General features: G+C 41.8%; 1 protein-coding gene across 1 annotated transcript; it reads right to left on the bottom strand.

Annotated features, from left to right (window-relative positions):
* Window positions 1-1,208: 1,208 nt before the first annotated feature.
* Window positions 1,209-20,013, bottom strand: FFAR4 (free fatty acid receptor 4). Its single transcript, XM_089690316.1, has 3 exons — window positions 19,225-20,013; window positions 8,542-8,670; window positions 1,209-4,018 (listed from the first exon to the last, which is right to left on the bottom strand). The coding sequence occupies exons 1-3, from the start codon at window positions 19,756-19,758 to the stop codon at window positions 3,626-3,628; spliced, it is 1,056 nt and encodes a 351-aa protein (XP_089546442.1). The 5' UTR covers window positions 19,759-20,013; the 3' UTR covers window positions 1,209-3,625.
* Between the last annotated feature and the right edge of the window lie 274 nt (window positions 20,014-20,287).

Genomic DNA, 20,287 nt, shown 5'->3' with positions numbered 1-20,287 from the left:
CTGCATTGGGCAGAAAAATACATGAAGACTAATTTTCAAACAGTCCTGTTCACTGATGAGTGCCGTGCAACCCTGAATGGTCCAGATGGATGGAGTAGTGGATGGTTGGTGGACGGACACCCTGTTCCAACAAGGCTGCGACCTCAGCAAGGCAGTGGTGGAGTCATGTCTTGGGCCGGAATCATGGGAACAGAGCTGGTCAGCCCCTTTAGGGTCCCTGAAAGTGTAAAGATGACCTCTGCAAAGTATGTGGAGTTTACGACTGACCACTTTCTTCCCTGGTACAGAAGGAAGAACTATGCTTTCCGTAATAAAATCATCTTCATGCATGACAATGCACCATCTCATGCTGCAAAGAATACCTCTGCATCAATGGCTGCTATGGGGATAAAAGGAGAGAAAGTCATGGTGTGGCATCCATCCTCCCCTGACCTCAATCCTATTGAGAACCTTTGGAGCATCCTCAAGCAAAAGATCTATGAGGGTGGGAGGCAGTTTACATCCAAACAGCAGCTCTGGGAGGCTATTCTGACATCTTGCAAACAAATTCAAGCAGAAACTGTCCAAAAACTCACAAGTTCAATGGATGCAAGACTTGTGAAGCTGCTATCAAATAAGGGGTCCTATGTTACAATGTAACGTGACCTGTTAAAATGTTTAAAAAGTTAAAATGTTGTTAAAAGTTTGAATGAAATAGCTTTTGATTTCAGTAAATATGCTGCAAACACAACAAATGACAATTTTCAGTTCTTTACAACCTATAAAGTGTTTTGAAACTTACTGTGCGTAATAATTTAGAACAGTGCATTGTAAGTTTTTTATGTTTAAAAAAAATACTGTTATCATTAGGAGGTTTGTTCAATAAAATGTGAATTGTACTCTTAATAGTTGATAACATGAGAATTATGCTGACTGTTACTTACATCAATTATTTAGGTAAATAATAAAAATATCATTTGCATAATAATTTGGAACAGGGTGTACATTACCCCTTCTCTTTCTGTATGTTGATGATGGCACTGTAATTAACATCTAGGTACCTTTTTCCTAATCAATATACAGCTTTCACATGACCCAGACCTTTCTCAGCCTGTATTTTAAAAATGTGCTGCTGGTTACATGTTTAAAATAAACAAAAACAATCTTTGGGATACAGAGTAAAAAATAATTAATATCAATAAACTGATGTAAATTGTCATACAACTATATACAGTATTTGAAATCAAATCTTTATTATTTTTTGGCAATAACATGGTGTTTGCGGTTTTCTGCCTATCAAAGGCCGTGTCATGCCACTCCAGCCTGTGTCTTAGAATAACAGGGATGTGAAGCCTCAATCAATCAAGTTGTAATATCCCACCCCTATTGTGTTTAGCTGGTTAGTGTGCATGGAGGAAGAGGGAGAAAGTGGGCTGTCATTTTCCACTGTGTATACACCTAAATATGCGACTCCGTAGTCACATGGGCCACTCAAATGTGATAGGAAGGAAATGCTCAGCAGACACTCACTAAAAACTGAGCATGTGCAGTAGCTTCCAACACTGCTATGCAAAATCCCCAACTGCATTGGGGAAATGGACAGTAGGGGGAAATAGAGAACAGCACGATCAACCAGTTTTTTTGCAGAATACAAAAAATAAATCCCATAGCGAATGAGTGAGTATGAACAGCATTTAATACAGCATTTATGATGATGTGGGTTTAGTGACATTGTAAAAGCTATACTTCTAGCAGTATATATTATTGTTTTCTTTCATAGCAATTGTTTAGAACCCTGGTGCCTAGCTGACTTGTGGCCCTTTGGAACTCATAGTGTGGCGCTCAGAGCCCGTGCAGACAGTAACCTGCGTTTTCCATACCTAGGATCTTACTCTTCAGACGGTTCCCAGCTCTGTCCAGTATAGTTATGCTCTTGATGACAACGTTGTTTTTTATCAAACAAAATGGATTTCCTAGATGACTATTCTAAATGGCTCCAAAAAATAAACCTTTTTACTGTCACAACATAATACAATATACAATCAGCTGCATATTAATTACAAGTGACAAAAACGTCCTAATTTCTGGAATATTAAAAAATAGTAATTACTTAAGTTCTGATTAAATGAATATTGAATTTTTAATTGTGAAACTTTACAAAAATAAATTATGGTAGTTTGTGTTGTCTGGGCCTGGAACTCTGGAGCCCATGGGGAAAAGAAAAAAGGGCCACTATACTGCATGAAAGGTGAAAATTGGTCTTGGCTACAAAATGATGCACATTGGGAGTGGTATAGTGGGGCATGGTTAGAGTATGATCCTACTCACAGTACACACTGAACACATTTGACACTATCCTTGTACCACAAAATACTCTGTAGACTTCAACAGACACCACCATAAACATATCTGACTCAACCAGAAACCTGAAGGTGTCACAGAGTCACTTGTGAAAGAGAACTGGGCTGTAAATAATAGCATGTGCAGTTACTAAATTCAGTACTTTACTGCTCCCCAGATGCAGGATATATTCCACACTTCCAGGTCTGGATATAGTCCACACTGTGGTTCCTCCTAACAGCTCATACATCACCACAAGACATGGAAGTTGGCAGAAAGAACCACAGCATATGGAGGGGAGCACAGGTATTCAACACACCCAAAAAGGTGTAAATATCTCTATTAGCTTAATGCAGGAAAACACATGCACCAAGCTCTTGGAGAGTCCCCTGGACAGGTAATAAATATACAAGCTTTTTGTTCAGGAACACATATCATGTATCCATTACTGTTGCATTGGATTTCATTATGTATGTATTAATTTCTTGATGCTGATGCCTAGCACCAATTCAGTGTTACTACAACTTGTTATTTCTGTATTTGTTAATGGTATAACCTAGCTCCCATTCCTGTTGGGGCTAGTTAGTTTAAAACTTTAGCTAGACCCCTTCCTTCTTCTCCATGTTCCCCTAGTAAACTACTATCTTTCATAGCAGACATAAGTGTCTCTTTACAATTCATATGACCAGTGACCATCCCATGTATATGAAATGAGCAAAGTAGCCCTTTAAGCTCTCTGGCGCACAGGGCTTTGCTGTCCCAAAAAGAGGAAAGCTCAAGGTGTGCACTAAAATCAGTGTAAGTATTTTGAGTTCAAGAGTGAAGCCTGTGCAACCATGCAAGACTGAAGTTAAGGCTGACATTCAGCTTTAAGAGTTCACTTATGTGGTAAGAGTTAAGTGGTAGGGTTCTGGCTGAAAGTTAATGTATTACTGTGGGAAAAACAAAAAAACATGCAAATTGTGCAGGCCTAAAAGGTGCCCATGTGTTCAACCCTCTGCAGTTGTGTCCAGTAATCCCTGAAACCCATGGAATTTTAATCTGCAGGTTTTCTTGCTCTTTCCTATTGGCTATGATGGCCAATACGTATACTTTAGGTTCATCCCTTTTACAGTCAGCTGGATTGCATAGATTATTATTCATAATGCTGTACTTTATGTCACTGAAAAAAGGAAACCATTGTAAAACTTGCAAAAAAGTTGTCATTTGGCAAAGCAAAAATATGCCCACCAGTGATGTTTCATGTTATTCTCTTTCCAACTTCATTGTCAACTAATTGACATTTGTCTCTGGAAATAATATCCTGCTATTTTATCTCTGCTGTACAATTTTGATTTTCATTCTTTTTGGTTGTGGTCTCTGTATCTATGGTTTCCTCTGAGCTACAGCAGAATATAATTTGCCACCATTTCTGCCGGAATAAATTAAGGTTGTACAGAATTGGGTTGACTATTGAGTTACAGAATGTGAATAAAGAAATCCAAAAGAAGCATGTAGGTGAAAGATGAAAGTCTATGTGCAGGTTCTGTACAAGGAGGAGCAGGACGATGATGAACACAGGAGTCCACATGACAAAGAAGGAGACCATCAGAATGAAGAGAGTTCGAAAAAGTTTGTAGTCACGCTGGGAGACTCGGATTTGGTGGTTTTCAGAATATGCTGTACTGCTGATCATCCTCTGCCTTATATCCTTTGTTATCTGTAAAGATCAGTACAAAGCAGAGTAGAAACGGTGAATTCAGTTTAAATGAAATTCCCCAAAGAGAGACACCTATCAGCAAAAAGTATTTAAGCAAAAGCAACACCCTGCCACTCTCGCCATTATATGGAGAATGCACATAAAATCTTTGGTTGAACCCACAAGTGCTTTTTTACCACTACTATTCCTTTATACTGATTTTTTTAAATTAACAAATGCAATAATTTAGAATTTAGATGAAAGGTTTAGCACAGTAAAACACTTTTGATAAATAGTATTTTGGCATGTGCAGTTAGCCTGCCTGTTACTAGATGGCTCTGATCCTAATATATTCTGGTAAAGGGAAAGTTGTAATTGAATGTTACCTCCCCTTTTAGAGTAATCCCTCTTTCAGTGATTTAATAGTTGGGGTTAGTGCACACATATATGCCATTGGTGGTGGAGCCCAGGGTAGATGGGGCATTGGAGCCACACTCCCCAAAGCTGTCAAGATTGTCTTTTACAGTTTTGAACAAAGGGGCTTTTTGCAGGGCTGAAGTCCCAGGCAAGGTATTATAGAGCATGGCAAGAATTATTGTAGTCACCCTGTCTCCCCTGACCTTCTTCTGCAGGTCCTGCAGCAGGGTGCTTAAGGCCTTGAAGGCCAGGCTAGAGTTTCCTGACGTGAGTAATGGTGGAAGCCTGGAGTGAGTGTGTCATCTAAGAGCAAACGCAGAGCTATAGAAGGGACATTGAAAAAGACTGGTATAATAATGAGAGCACCTTGATCCCCTTCACCCTCTCCTTTGGGTCCTGTGACTTAGTAATGGAAGCTTAATGCAGTGGACTTACTATGCTTGGGGAAGTAGTACCACCTCTGTGGTGCTCTCGAGGATATGAATGGAGGTGTAAAGGGGAAAATGGCAGAAAAGATGTGTTTTTGCGCTCTGCGCTGAAATGACTGGATTTCTAACCTCCTGGTGTTCCATATCCAGCTATTCTGCTAGTATGTAAATGAGATATGTCATGGAAAAGCTACAGAAAAATGTAGGCAATGTATTTGTGTGAGGATATTCCTTTATTCTCAAATAACCAGGCCTCAGCCAGGGGATGGCTGGCTGACACATTTGGTGGAAGGTTAACCCATAAACATGTGGGTAGCTGTTCTATTCAAGAAGAAGCGGGATGGGGACTTGTATAGTTTGGCACCAACACCTGCCCAATCTTAGTCCCCCTTTATAAGTATATTATTTTTAGAGGTTATACATCAGACCAAAAAGGGGGACAACTGTGGAGGAAAGAGGGACAGGGGATTTTGTTCCAGAAGAGGGACATTCCCTCCAAATCAGGGACAGTTGGGTGCTATTATCTGGATAAAGAGGTGAAGAATTAGAACATCTTTCAAGTTTCATCTGCATTTACATTGAAAAGATGTCCACCTACTTTTAAAGTGATTGTAAAGGCTAAAGGTTTGGCTGAGCCACAACTCCATGTTGGGATTTTCTAAAACTGGAGAGTGCAAAATTTGGTGCATAAAAACCAATCAGCTTCCAGATTTAATTGTCAAAGTTCAACTGGACAAGCTGAAGTTAGAAGTTGATTGGCTACCATTTACAGTTGCACCAGATTCTGAGTGCATTAGCTGTAGTAAATCTCCCCCTATATGTCTTTTGGACGCATAGAGTGGGGCTTGGGAACAACCATGCACCAGTGTCCCCATTGGTATTAGAGGCTTTGGTCAAGGGGGTGAAGCCAGAAGTTCCGGTGGAGGACCTGAGAAGAGGAGGATCAGGGCTGCTCTGTGTAAAACCACTGCACAAGTATGACATGTTTGCTATTTTTTTTTTAATTGTACCTTTATTATTACTTTAATCCTCTTGACTAGCCAACTGGTAAAGAAGGTTTTAAAGTATACCTGGAGCTTTGTTTAAAATTCAATATTGTAAATGGCCTTGTTTCACGGAGTGCAGTGCTTCCCCCCCACCCGCCTTGTGCCTGCTATCCCCTCCGTGTCACCTCATCCCCCCCCCTTGTCAGATCCTTGTCAAGTCCTCTCATCCTGCCACAGCCTTTGAAGACCGGCTGTGCAGGATGAGAGGTGTCACCTCCCCCCCCCCTTGTCAGGTCCTCTCATCCTGCCGCAGCCTCTGAAGACAGGCTGCGCAGGATGGGAGGAAAGTGACCCCTGTGGCGGTAATCACACCCCTCCCGGCCATATAACCGGAAGAGGGGTGACCCCCCCCCACCAGGGGAATCCGGCGCAGAGCCACCGACCTGCCGCCCCCCCCCCCCCCGGCAGAGATATAGCCCGCGCTCCCTGAGCACAGCCCGAGTGAGGGGGGCGTGCCTCATTACCCCGGCAACCCGATGCTGGGCCGGCCGGGGCAACCAGGAAGCATCCTGCGCCGGCTTAAGAAGGCCGACACGGGACCCAGCTTGTGGTTTGTCCCCCGCTCGGGACAGGGTGCTGTGTGGGGTCTGAGCTGAGGCCAGAACCCACAGACAAGACCCTGCCGAATCCCTGCAAGCCTGCTGTGTCCCTGACAAGCTGACCGCTGTGTTGGTCCCCTGCACGAGAGAGAGAGAGAGAACAGCTGTTGGGAGGTCTGAGCCGAGGCCAGACCCCACAGCCCAGACCCTGCTGAGTGTCCGCTGATCGATGTGTCCCTGGGGAGCTGATCGCTGTGTCCCTAGAAGGGTGAGCACGTGAGGATCCCTGTCTGCTGACTGCTTTGTCCCTGGAAAGCTGTGTGAGGTCTGAGCTGAGGTCAGACCCCACAGCCAAGACTCCGCTGAGTCCCTGTGAGCCTGCTGTTGTCCCTGGAAAGCTGAGCCCATGAGGATCCCTGTCTGCTAACCGCTTTGTCCCTGGAAAGCTGTGTGAGTTCTGAGCTGAGGTCAGACTCCCCAGCCAAGACCCCGCTGAGTCTCCGTGAGCCTGCTGTTGTCCCTGGCAAGCTGTGTGAGGTCTGAGCTGAGGTCAGACCCCACAGTCAAGACCCCTCTGAGTTCCCGTGAGCCTGCTGTTGTCGCTGGAAAGCTGAGCCCGTGAGGATCCCTGTCTGCTGACCGCTTTGTCCCTGGAAAGCTGTGTGAGGTCTGAGCTGAGGTCAGACCCCACAGCCAAGACCCTGCTGAGTCCCCGTGAGCCTGCTGTTGTCCCTGGAAAGCTGAGCCCATGAGGATCCCTGTCTGCTGACTGCTTTGTCCCTGGAAAGCTGCCCCTTGTCTGCTGATCGGGTGTCCCTGGAAGCTGCCTGCTGCTGAGTGTCTGCAAGCCGCCTACCGAGAGTGTCCCTACAAGCTGCATGTTGCGGAGTGCCCTGAACTGCCCCTATTGTGTGCCCAGATTACCCTTACCTGAACTGCCACATTGAGTGCCCGGATTATTGCCAGCTGAATAGCCCCATTGAATGCCCGGATCAGTCCTGCCTGAACTGCCCCTATTGTGCGCTGGGATTAATACTTGCTTGGACTGCCTATTGTGTGTCTGGAGTATTGTAGCTACCTGGACTGCCCCCTCCCCCCCCCCCCCCCCCGAGTGCTCAGGCCATCACTACCTAGATTGCCCTATCGTGGGCCGGATTACAATTATTTTGGGCTCTTTCCCTTTTTGGGTACCTGGATGCTACCTTCCTACCCTGATTGAGTGCCTTGCATAGTTCAATAAAGCGTTGTGTGTTTACCATCTTTGTGTGTTCTGTCCTGCCTATGCTTCCGTCACACCTTGCTTGCCTATTAATTCGGCAATTTAAAATGAAGCTTCACCCTAAACCTAATCTTATCTTGCCCTGCTCCTCCCCCTCTCCCCTCTTCTAATTGGATATAGTTTTTTATAATTTATTGTGCTGCTGAGCATCACTTCCGCAATTCTTACCTAGGCAAGAATGACATCTGCATCCCCCCTCCCCATAGTTCTGCGTGTGTGCAGATGTGTCATAAGGGCTTCAGGTCCTGAGAACCCCTTGGCATATCAGTCCACAGGCAACTTCCTTCGTACGTCTGCACACGCACACCTTTCCCCTGCACATAAGCAAAGATGGTTATTACTGAAATCCCAAAACTTTGCTGTCTTTGCACATGTACGGGGAAATCCTGCACAAGCTCTGATGTGCCAGAGGGCTCTGTCAGAACCTGACATCTGGGCAGAGGCCATCAGCATATCTGTACACACGCCATAATAGCAGTAATGGATGGGGGCCTGAGCCAACAAAAATGGGGACTGAAGTTCCTCTTTAAATGCTGAATTTGTTTCCTCATAAACTAAAATGTTCCTGTGGTCTGTCTAACTTTAATGTTTTTAAAAATCAACTGGCTGCTTACATTATCACTGATGCTTTTGTGGAGGAATGACTACATGTCCACCAATTAGCTAAGAAGTGTGTGCAACAATTAAAGGGGAAGTGGCTGGGACTTGTTCAGCACTTTAGAGTACTGTTAGAAGTCCTTTCTGCTGTTTTAGCAATACATGAAATAGTAAAGTTGTCTTACTTAAGCTTCCGCAAATAGTAAAAGAACATGATAGACTCTTTATAGCTAAGTACCTTATAGATTTTGGTATAGCTGACAACAATACTCAAACCAGGGATCAGAAAATCCAGAAGAATAAATGAGATATCCCATGAGAGTTCTTCTGCAAGTGTAGGCCAAATAAGTGTACAGATCTTCATCTCCTAGTGGATAGAAACCAATACATTAACATGTGATAGCAAAATTATGAAAGGTTTACAATTCATGCATTTCTGTAGCCACTGTTGTGTTGTATTACCAAAGGTGATCTCCATCCAATCCAGAGCAAGCTTTCATTTCAGAAGTCCTAATTCCTTTGCTCCAATGAAGTGGGCATTTGGGGTATGGGAAATGTTCATGTGACTCCCTCCATGTGAAAGCATTTAAGGGTGAGCAGCTTATTGGCCTTTAGTAAATCAACCTCAGTGTCTCTATAAAACAGCAGACTGACCAGGATCTGAAGAGAATGGACACCTGCCATTGGTACCACTTTATTTTTCTTTTTTAAAAGGATCATTTCTTTTTTTGCTGGAAGGGGTGCACTTCTATAATCTAACCCTTAATAATGGGTTTGACCTTTCTTTTTTTTGGTAATAATGCAGGTAAAGCAGAGACTTTAACTAAGGGACCAGCCAACAGCACAAGGGACACTTCATATCAAATGTAACAGTAACATCCTTTGTGCTGATTTAAAAAAAAAAAAAACTAACAAAACTTAGACTTCAACTAACCCTCTGGAGGCCAGGTAAATGCAACTCATTTTAACATAGTCCTTATGCTTTTCCACCCAATACAGGGAAAATTGAAAAATGGCCTCGATGGAGCTAGAGATCACTACATCCACAAAAGAAGAAATGATTGAAGCCCGTTGTATTGTTCTAGATGTTCTTCACCACCATCAGGCAAACAAACCCAAAAAATGTTTAATATTTTTGGAATTATGTGTATATTTTAAGTCTCTCCACTGGCTGTCATTGTGGTCTGGAACTCTAGAACAAGAAAGTGCCAACACTAATAATGTGTTTACGGGAAAGAAAGGTAAATGAATAGCAGGCTGATTGCTAGGAGCCGTGCAGATATTCCCATGTGTTGTGGTTATAGTGTGTTTGCTGAAACCCAAAACTTTTTTTTATAAGTAATTCGACTAGCAATGTTCACAAAGCCCTAATAACAAACATAGCCAAAAAACAAACATTCATTTGACTCATTCGGAATATGACTGATTCACCAACCACTGCTAATAAATGCACTAGTTCCCTTTCCTCATTTTCTTGTTGCTAATTTTAAATTATTCCAGAAACAGATGTTTAAAAGATGCTTCAATATGTAATTTGCTAAATCTCATCTGAATAAAGACCAAAGTACTATTTTTAGTCAGTTTTTTCAGCACAGGTTGTAAGTAATACATACTTCCCTATGTACTTTTACTTTTTACACTGCTGACAAAAAAGGATGTTGATGTAGCATCCTCCTAGCATAGGATGATAGGTAAATCTAGTTTTTGGCTGCTTCTGTAATCAAAGAAGCAGTAATCATTTGTTCTGGCCTGACAAGGGTCTCAAGGGCTGGGAGTTTGCTTACTTCCCCCTGCCTCTGGGAGAGGCTTCCAGAGCTTAGGGCAAGAGATTCAAATAACCATCCTGAATATGTATCCTCCTCCAGCCAATCCCTAGAGAGGAATATCCAGAAGGGGACTGGAAAGGTGATAAATAGTCTTAGGCACTGGAGAGTTGGGTTCCTTCTCCCCAGGTGGGTTCCAGAGCCTGAGGGTCTGTTACCGAAGGAAGTTGCAAGGTGGCATCTGTCCTGGGGACTTGTGCGTAAAGACCATAAACTGATCCTTGTGACTGTGCAGTATTGTGGAGATCGCACTGAGTACCAGCAGTTTTGCTTAGGCACAAGGTAACCACAAGACATGACTTCTGTAAAAATATCTGTTTATATAGCGCTTTAATGGAAATTCTGATAGTTATTTGTAGAAAACAATGAAAAAAGACAAATATCTGACTCTAAGCCCCCATTCGCACTGATGCAACTTGTCATGTGATTTAACCATACAAGTCACATGACAAATTGCATGCAATAATTGGCAATGGAACTGTTCTAATCTGTGTGACTCCGACTTCGCCAGAGTCGCACTGATTAGAATAGTAATTCCTGCACTACTTTACTCCGATTTAGGGTGCACCTTGCATAGACATCTGTGCATGCGATCGCCATCCGACTTTGAAATCGTGCAACTTCAAGTGAAGTTGCACGATTTCAAGGTCGGATCCCGTGTGAACCAGGGCTTATGCAGCTAACCATATCACAAATACAATATGGAGCATGGGACATATTTGCCCTATTTTTGACATATACTCAAATTCAGAGAGCTTATCACATATGAATAAAATAGAAAGGGAAAGGTAATCTCTTTATAAGTACATCATTGTTTCTATTTTATGTCTTCATCAGTATAATCCCTTCATAATTCCAGGTAATATCTGGGCATAAGGCTTGTTTACTAATGGACTTAGGTTGAGATATAGGCTGAAAGTGGTAGGAGGTCAAGCTATAACCCAAGACAGGAAAGAGAACGCAATCTGTCTGTAATGACTGTCTACGCATGAATGGAAAACAGGAATTCAGAAAAATTAAACTCTTACTAAAGAGTAACTGCACTTTTGTTGAGAAAAAAACAATACCATCTGGGTGATCATTGTACTGTACATTGCAGGAATATTAACAAACTTAGTTGCAGATTCCTACCTGTTTCTGCTTTGTTTGTTCTACTTTGTGTCTTTGGATTCTAATTCTGAATGGGGGTGGCTTTTTTATTATTACTCAGCTGATGCACTTGCAGTCTTCTAATCAGGAAAGTTTCAGTGTCGGCATCACTTTTAGAAATGTTTTGGGAGTTTCTCACCAAAAGTGAAATGTTTGTAGCAGTGGATGCCTAAAATCTAACTTGTATCTTAGTGCAGACTTGAGGGAAAATCAGTGAGCCAATCACACAAGCAGGAAATTACATATATGGAGGGGTTTCGTATACCAACTGTGTATAGAACGTCTCCAGGTAGCCATATGACAATGAATTTTACAGAAAATTACAGCGCTGCAGATAGAAGAGGAAAGGTAATTTTTACCAACACTCAATTACAATTGTTATTATATTATTTGAGATATATATATATATATATATATAAAATCATTTTTGTTTTATTTTCTAATTTTTTTCCCATGAAAGTGGAGGAACCCTTTAAAGTGTAACTAAGGTGTGAATAAAATTTACGATCAGGCACTTTATTACTATGTCTCTTCTGCAATAAGACAAGCGTACCTGCCTGCTCAGTCTTCTGTAGAATGTACACTGAGCCACACATGCACAGTTTAGGGTACTTTCTTGGCACAGTGGTTGTTGCTGGGATGAATAAACTCTTGCGCATATTTGGGAGTTACGTCATCCTACGCTTGCAAATCAAGACGGCCTAAATTCCAGCAGCTGGGGATGAGATGTCAGCTCTGACGAGTGACCTTGCAGATGATGGATTATGGAAAAAGCGTTATTTGTAGAGCTTAGCTCTGCTTCAAAATAGTAATAAATAAATAAATAATTTTTTCCTTCGTTTTTGTTATAAAATTTTGCAAATAAATAATTTTTCTTCCTAAATTTAGGCCAAAATGTATTCTGCTACATTGTTGGGGTAAATAACCCAAAACTGTATATTATTTAGTCTGTGTGAACGCTATAGAGTCTACAAGCTACGGGATATACGAAGTATTTGAAAATTGATCAGTTTAGACCCTAAATTTCCAGATGGCATTGATCAGGACACTGGTTTGGGGTATGGCGGTGATCAGGATATTGGCAAGGGGTATGGCAGTGATCAGGACACTGATATGGTGGTGATCAGGATACTGGTATGTAGTATGGGGGTGATCAGGACACCGGTATGTGGTGTGGAGGTGATCAGAACGCTGGTATGTAGTATGGGGGTGATCAGGACGCTGGTATGTGGTATGGGGGTGATCAGGAAGCTGGTATGGGGTATGGTGATGATCAGGATGCTGGTATGGGGTATAGCGGTGATCAGTACACTGGTATGGTGTATGGTGGTAATCAGAAAGCTGGTATGGGGTATGGAGGTGATCAGGATGCTGGTATGGGGTATGGCGATGATCAGAACGGTTGTATGGCGTATGGTGGTGATCAAGACATTGATATGGGATATGGAGGTGATCACGACACTGGTATGGGGTGTGACGGTGATCAGGATGCTGGTTTGTCATATAGGATAATCAGGATACTGGTATGGGGAATGGCAGTGATCAGGGTCCTGGTGTGGGGCACTGCAGCTATCACGATGCTGGTATAGGGTATAGCGGTGATCAGAATGCTGGTTTTTGGATAGGGCAGTGATCGGGGTGCTGGTATGGCATATGGCTGTGATCAGGGTGTTGGTATGGCATATGGTGGTGGTCAGGGCTTTGGTTTGGGGTATGGCAGGTATGGTGTACAGTGGTGTATTTGTGCGCACTGGGACAGGTGACAGGGCTGGCTACATTATTTATTGTCCCTACACTGGGGTAGTGATCAGAGACAAAGGGGCACTGATTAGGGACACTGTAGCAGGCTGGCACTGCAGTTTGTGAGTGTACAAGCAACCTGACAGGCTGCTGTACACTCACAGGCTGCAGGATCGCTTCTCTCTGCTCTCACACTGACAGAGACAAGCGATCTTTAGTTTCACTTTCTGTTTTTTTACTATGTGATTGCTGTGATTGGACACAGCAATCACATGGTAAAACACCATGTGATCCTGTGTCCAGGCAATATATACCAATAGCAGATCCCCACTTACATTTTTTGGTGTGGTTACCCACAATAAACATACTCCCATGCTCAGAGAAACCAGCATTGTCCTGCAGTAACCCACCACTCCACTTCCAGTTCCTGTGCTTTTCTTCCTTATGTCAGGAGCCAGATGTCTGTAGCTGGTTGTTGCAGCTGTTCCATGATGATGAGCCATCAGGCCCATCCTCCTCCAGCTGCAGTGCAGAAGCTGCCTCTGGAATATATGTTGTGCATATCCTGTGGAGGCTTCAGGAGAGTCATTCTTGCCTCGGCTAAGGTGACCAGATTTTCAAAATGATACCTTACTGACCATGCCCACTTTTATTGTGGGTGGGACAGGGGTGGAGCAGGTGGAGCAAAGCATGCCACATAAAATAATGGGTGTGGTCAAATTGTGCGGACAGTGGGAGTGGCTTAAAGGGATATTGTTTAATAACACCAAGCCTACTTTGCTGTATGTCAAGAGTGCAGACCCAGCTGTGCACTGCAGGTCACTGTTAAAAGCAAAGGCAAGGCAGCAAATAATCCACATCCATAGCCACGAGTATCAAAGTCTGCATAAGCCAAGAGGGGAGGGACTGGGAAGACCATGTGACATTAGCATGTGACATCATCAGCAACCTTGGACACAGCCAGGAGTAAGCACACCCCTCTCTTGCCTCCAGGTCAATCACAGAAATTATGCTAAGATGGTTTACACTGCAGCCCCTTGAGCTGGGGACGCTATTATTAAAGCTCAAAAGACGCATTATTTTAATGGGGGATGAAATCAGGATTTTTTTTTTCCTGGGGACAGCCCCTTAAAATTGGCAACTGTCCCTGGAAACCTGTGATTTCTGGTCACCCTACCCTTGGTGGGCTGGAGGAAGAACAGGATAAAGGGTAAATTACAAAGATTGTTTAGATTGTGGAGTGTTGCAAGGATACAATGAGTTTTTGAGTGAAGGCCCATTTTAAACATACGTCTAATCTCATGGTAAGCTTTTAGTTGAAATGAATGGTTAGGTGACAAGGTGCTATTAAAGAGGGACCTACACTTACACATTTGTAATTCCCATTTCAGGCAAAGTAACGATTTGTGTAAGTAGGCAAATGTTTATTTTCCATTTTATGATCCTTTCCCATGCGATGTGACTTTTCAATTGATTTATACAGAAGATGTTATCGCTCTAGTTAGGAGGGAACTGATTAAGAGATGTAAATGGCTCGGACACAGTACACCTAGTGTATTGGCGTTACCAGACATTGTGAAATCTAGAGAGCTTTGTGACAAATGTGTACAATGAATGAGCCCAAAGCCAACACATTTTGTATGAGTCACGCTAACATTGCAGACCAGTAAATGGATTTATGTGAAGTATGTACTGGGACGGCAACTGCTTAGAGAGCAAACAGATCTGAAAAGGAGAACCCCAAGCTATGTGTGATTTGGCACAATCAGAAGTATTTAGTGCGTGCTCCTATCAGTCCATGTGTCTTGTTTCCTGATTACTTACATGCACATCCAAGCCATTTCATGCACTGATAATTTTAACCCTTACAGTATTATGATGGGAAAAGGTTTTAGTTAAAGGGTTAGTCAACCTCAAAAGGATGGTTCAGCATTAGATGGACTCAAGTCACCTTCTGGCTCTCTTTATCTCCTGTCAAGGGGTGAGATTTTCCTGTTAATAGTTTCCAGTTCTTTTCCTGCCCACCTTACAGTCTGACATAGTCCCATCACTGTTACAATCACACAAATGCGATTAACCTAACAATAATCACTCCAAATATTTCTGAATCTCCCTAGACACGAAAAGTTCCACTTTCTCCCCTGAAAGTTCAAAAAGTCAGTGTAACAATCTCTCGGCGTCTGTGATTTCCTCAAAAATATTATACGTGCTCCCAAAATGTAATCCACCTTCATGGAGATATTTCTTTTAATCCGTGAAAACCTCAAAAAAAGAAAACTCAATATAGTGCATTATCCCACATAAATATACAAAATATCATATAATCACCCTGTGGTTACTGACATGTCGCCCCACTTAGTGTCCACATCTAAATGGCTGTATAAAACACCCTTACCCTATCAAACACCCTTACCCTATCAAAACTTGTCTCTAGCTCTCAATATCATATACTCCAAAAACCGTGCTCCAATCCGTCCTTTTCTTTCTTCAATTTTTCCTCCAAAAAAAAAAACAATAATAGTGCAATATCACAACCTTTGTGAGAAGGTCGGGGGTGACGGGGCACGTCAAGGAGGTGACGTCGGGCATAGACGTAAAAACTGGGTTGACTAAGGTTTTTTCATTCACTGATTGACATTTTTCAGAGGATTCATTTTTCCCTATAAAGGAGGAGTAAAAAAGTTGTTTTTGCATTTGTTTATTGTAAGCATAACTTTATTAAACTAAATCCCTTTTATTATGACATACTACACTATAAAGATTTTGTTTTGACCCTCATTATGCTACCACATGAAGAGTGAACAGAGCAGGGATGGTCGGATGAGGAGAGCCTTTTATGCTTAAGAAAGTGTTTAGTCCGGTAAGGTGCATCATGTGTAAGGTGACGAGGAGTGCATTTCACATTTACATTTGTACCGTGAATATTAGGGAAGCACTTTTTTTGTATCCGAAAGGATATTGCATTATTATTGTTTTTTTGGAGGAAAAATTGAAGAACGAAAAGGACGGATTGGAGCACGGTTTTTGGAGTATATGATATTGAGAGCTAGAGACAAGTTTTGATAGGGTAAGGGTGTTTTATACAGCCATTTAGATGTGGACACTAAGTGGGGTGACACGTCAGTAACCACAGGGTGATTATATGATATTTTGTATATTTATGTGGGATAATGCACTATATTGAGTTTTCTTTTTTTGAGGTTTTCACGGATTAACCACAGGGTGATTATATGATATTTTGTATATTTATGTGGGATAATGCACTATATTGAGTTTTCTTTTTGTGAGGTTTTCACGGATTAAAAGAAATATCTCCATGAAGGTGGATTACATTTTGGGAGCACGTGTAATATTTTTAAGGATATCACAGACACCGAGAGATTGTTACACTGACGTCACTGTTACAGTCTTCTCTCTCCTCCTGTATAGTAAAAAATGAATTGGGGATTCAGCATGGAAAATGGGACACTTCGTAATGGCCACAGCAGGCTTACTAAACTTTAGGCACAGGAATTTGACCGCATAAGTCCTCCAAAAGTAAGAGAAACCAATTAAAGGACTCAATCTACCTTTAAACCTCAAAAGAAAAATGTATTATATTGGTGCTCACCAATTCTTAGATGTGGTGTCTGCATTATTTCTCTTTTTAAGGATTTTCCCTTTATTTTCACCTGGTGATACAGCCATTAAGTCTGTTATTTTTTTTATCTTCCTTTAACAGACCATGCTGGCCAGCAAAAGTGGCTGTTTGTGGGTTGAGACAAACCATTCAATACTGACAAGGGTGCTTATAATAGTCAGCTTTTAAAACCTTTATTCCAAAAGAAACAAAAACACTCTTGCTGTATCTGCTAATCCTTGGTTTACACTACTGTGCCCTGCTGTGCCTGCGTTTCTGCACAAAAAAGATGCATGCACCATTTTGAAAATGCGTTTTCCCTGCGGTTGCTGCACCCGCAAATGTGCTGAGGGCTAGCAGCCCAGCGTATCTTGTAAGGGGAGCGTGATTCGACTGTGAATGGTTGTGGGTGAGGGAACAGATGTGATTCCTGCAACCAGCCTACATAGTGTAAACCGTGGGTTAAAATGTATTAGCTGGAATTATTATATTATTATTATGCAGGATTTATATAGCGCCAACAGTGTACTCAGCGCTTTACAAAATAAATGGAGACAATACAGCAACAATACATTTCAATACAAGAGGGTTACGAGGGCCCTGGAGTTCAGCTTTATGGGGGCCACACATTATATGAAAATCAGCCTGTCTCAGGTTGGGGTGGGATTGGCCATCTTGTTTTGGAGGGGATCCTAGGGGACAGTGTGGCAGGGTTTGCAACATATCTGTGATGCATTGTATTTTTACTTAAAAATAGTTTATATGAGGAATAGCCTTATGGGTGTGTAGCCTATTTTCCTTTCTTTTCTTTTAACTATATGAAAATCAAACAGAAAATTCCATATTTCAAACGATCGTTTGCACATAACTTTCACCAGCCGATTCAGACCTTCCAGACAAAAATATCTGAAGGGGCAAACTTCAAATTTTTTCTCATTAGTGAACAAAACTACAGGATTACACGTACATTATACCACTTCCTAATCTATGCTACAACGTTCCTATGTCAAGGCAAATAATGCCTATGTCGTTCGAGAATTGTCATACAATTAGTATCATCCTTGGATTCAACTTGCTGCCAACAATCTAGGAATACTGGACAATCTTTTGTCCGATTTTCTTTTAGGGCCATTTCATACCACATGCAGTCTAGTGCGTTTTTTTCTGCATCAAAAACGCTTCGAGAGTAGGTTATATGGTTTCCAATGGCATAGTTGACACCAGTGCAATTCCAGTGTGTTACAGTTCCAAAAATAAAAAAAGTAGAACATGCCGCATGTTTTCTGCACTGAACTGTACTGGAACGCAGTAAAACGCACCAAAAATGCACCGGAATGCACCAAAACACACCAAAATGCATATGTCCTTATTTAAGTTGAAGAAAAAGAGAGGGGGAAAAATGAACCAGAACACATAAAAAAAAGCGTCAAAAATGCGCATACAGAAATGCATCCGGAATGCATGTCTATGGTGTGGACCGGCCCATAGTGTGTACCCCCCATTAGTTTGTTGTCAAGTTCATCTAAATCTGCTGGTACATCTAAAACTTCCCTCTCCCCAAACTGTCCAAAGGTGTCTCAGTTGTTCCTCCATCCAGAGTGGAGACACCCTAAGACAGTGTTTCTCAACTCCAGTCCTCATGGACCCCCAACAGGTCATGTTTTCAGGATTTCCCTCAGATGAAACAGCTGTGGTAATTACTAAGGCAGTGAAACTGATCAAATCACCTGTGCAAAATAATGGAAATCCTGAAAACATGACCTGTTGGGGGTCCATGAGGACTGGAATTGAGAAACACTGCCCTAAGACAAGTCATTTTACTGGCTGGATCACCAGGTGAAAATAAAGAAAAAAAAGCCTTAATAATTGAATGCAGACACCACGCTTGAGGATTGGTATTTGTGATATATTATATTTTTGTTTGTGTGTTTGATACCACTTAACCTCCTTGTCTGCCAAGGTACATTTATAAACTTCCTGGTACTCAAGTGGTTAAAGCAAGCATGATCTGTGCTTCATTAGATGCAGTGGAGAGCAGGGCAGAGACATTGGGGGTCTCATGGACCTGTCACATGCAATCACATATTGTAATGTGACAAAAAAAAAAGTGTTAAAAAATTATAATAAAATTAAATAAAAAAATTATAATAGTTATTTATAATTATAAAGTAAATAAAAAATAAAATAAAAGCACCCCCATTACTCCCAATGCAACATTACACCAATGCAAACACTTTAGTCACTGGCTGCCCCACACCTCAGCTAGCAAGGAGACAGCTGCTTTGATAGAGAGTGCCTGTCTCCAGCTCCCCACACTTGAAGGCAAGCACTAGCAAGAAGAATGCAAAGGGAGTTGAGTGTTGGTTATTGCCTCAGGCAACTGTTGAGAGCCAGAGACAGATGTTCTCTAGCAAAGTAGCCATCTCCTTGCTAGCTAAAGTGTTGGGTAGCCATTTGCCAAGACAATACACCCTGTCCAACATTGCAGCTAGCATTACATGGCACCTAGGGCACAGGGAAATTAAATATATAAACAATTGTGATAATTCTTCTTTAATATGTCAAATAATGCAGAATAAAACCGACTCACCTTGTCATTGTCAGAGATTTCAATCACCTTAAAGAATAGGCACAGAGGTAAGGCAGTCATGGCGGAGAACCCCCAGATTGTCACCAGTCCCATCACAACCACCTTCACATTACAAGTGGTTGTCTGTGTCATCTTCATGATACAGATCATCCTCTCCAGGCTGACAGCAGACAAAGAAATCAGGATGACACAACCACTGAGGCAAATTACATAAAATAAAAGGTGGCATACAAACTCCCCTAGGATCCAGTTCTCTGTCCAGCGGGTGACCAAGATGAAAGGAATCATGCTGATGAAGAGCAAATTGGAGCAGAAAAGGTTTAAAACAAAACAGTTGGAGGTGACCAGTCTCTTTTTTCGGATCAGCAACACTATGGCACAGACATTTGTAAGCCAAGAGAATATGAAGACCAAACACAAGAAAACTGTCTCCACCACTTTCACCTGCAATGTTTTGTTAAATTCAGAGTAGAAAGTGAATTGGGTATGGTTACCATACTGTGTATCCTGGAATGAAATAATCAGCTGCCCCATTATCTTCTAGATTCTATTATCAGCAACTTAACATGTTAAGACCAGGTATGTCCAAATGGCAGAACAAATCAAGAGAATGCCTCTTATGTCAAACATCAGCACCTGCAAAGATCCACCAAAGATGTCCTTAATTGCTGTAGCTAGGCTCTGCATGGTGTGATTCAGCCAGCAGCAGAGAAATCCATCTACTTACTGATTTGAAACAAGGAAGTCACACGGCATTCTTGTAAATATCCACCCAGCTAAAACAAAGATGAAGGTGTTGTGTTTTTATGATGCATCCACTTCCACTACAAAATAATAGAAATGTTTAATTGCCTTATAAAATTGGAAATATTTGCAGAGTGCAAATAAACTGCCTTGTGTTTCAGTAATATGACTACTTTTAAGATGAAGTGATACTGTGTTTCCTGTACTGTTATTTTGTATGTTCCTGATAAATGCTAAGAGTGATGAGATCATATCTTTTTTTTATATGTTAAACAGTGTCACGATGTTCCATTCATATCACAAAAAAAAATCACATGAT

The sequence above is a fragment of the Staurois parvus genome, unplaced genomic scaffold, assembly GCF_062004578.1.
Source record: "Staurois parvus isolate SC_StPar_1 unplaced genomic scaffold, SC_StPar_1.0 ptg000525l, whole genome shotgun sequence".
NCBI lineage: Eukaryota > Metazoa > Chordata > Amphibia > Anura > Ranidae > Staurois > Staurois parvus.
The sequence above is the reverse complement of the archived record's forward strand: the minus strand, read 5'-3'. Positions and strand labels throughout refer to the sequence as shown.

What these genes read in the sequence shown, in the direction of transcription:
- FFAR4 (XM_089690316.1), bottom strand. Translation starts at nt 19,758, where the DNA reads ATGGGGCAGCTGATTATTTCATTCCAGGATACACAGTATGGTAACCAT. An exon ending in AAATCTCTGACAATGACAAG is followed by an intron (nt 8,671 to 19,224) that starts GTGAGTCGGTTT and finishes TCTATCCACTAG; the next exon opens with GAGATGAAGATCTGTACACT. An exon ending in GCTATACCAAAATCTATAAG is followed by an intron (nt 4,019 to 8,541) that starts GTACTTAGCTAT and finishes TGATCTTTACAG; the next exon opens with ATAACAAAGGATATAAGGCA.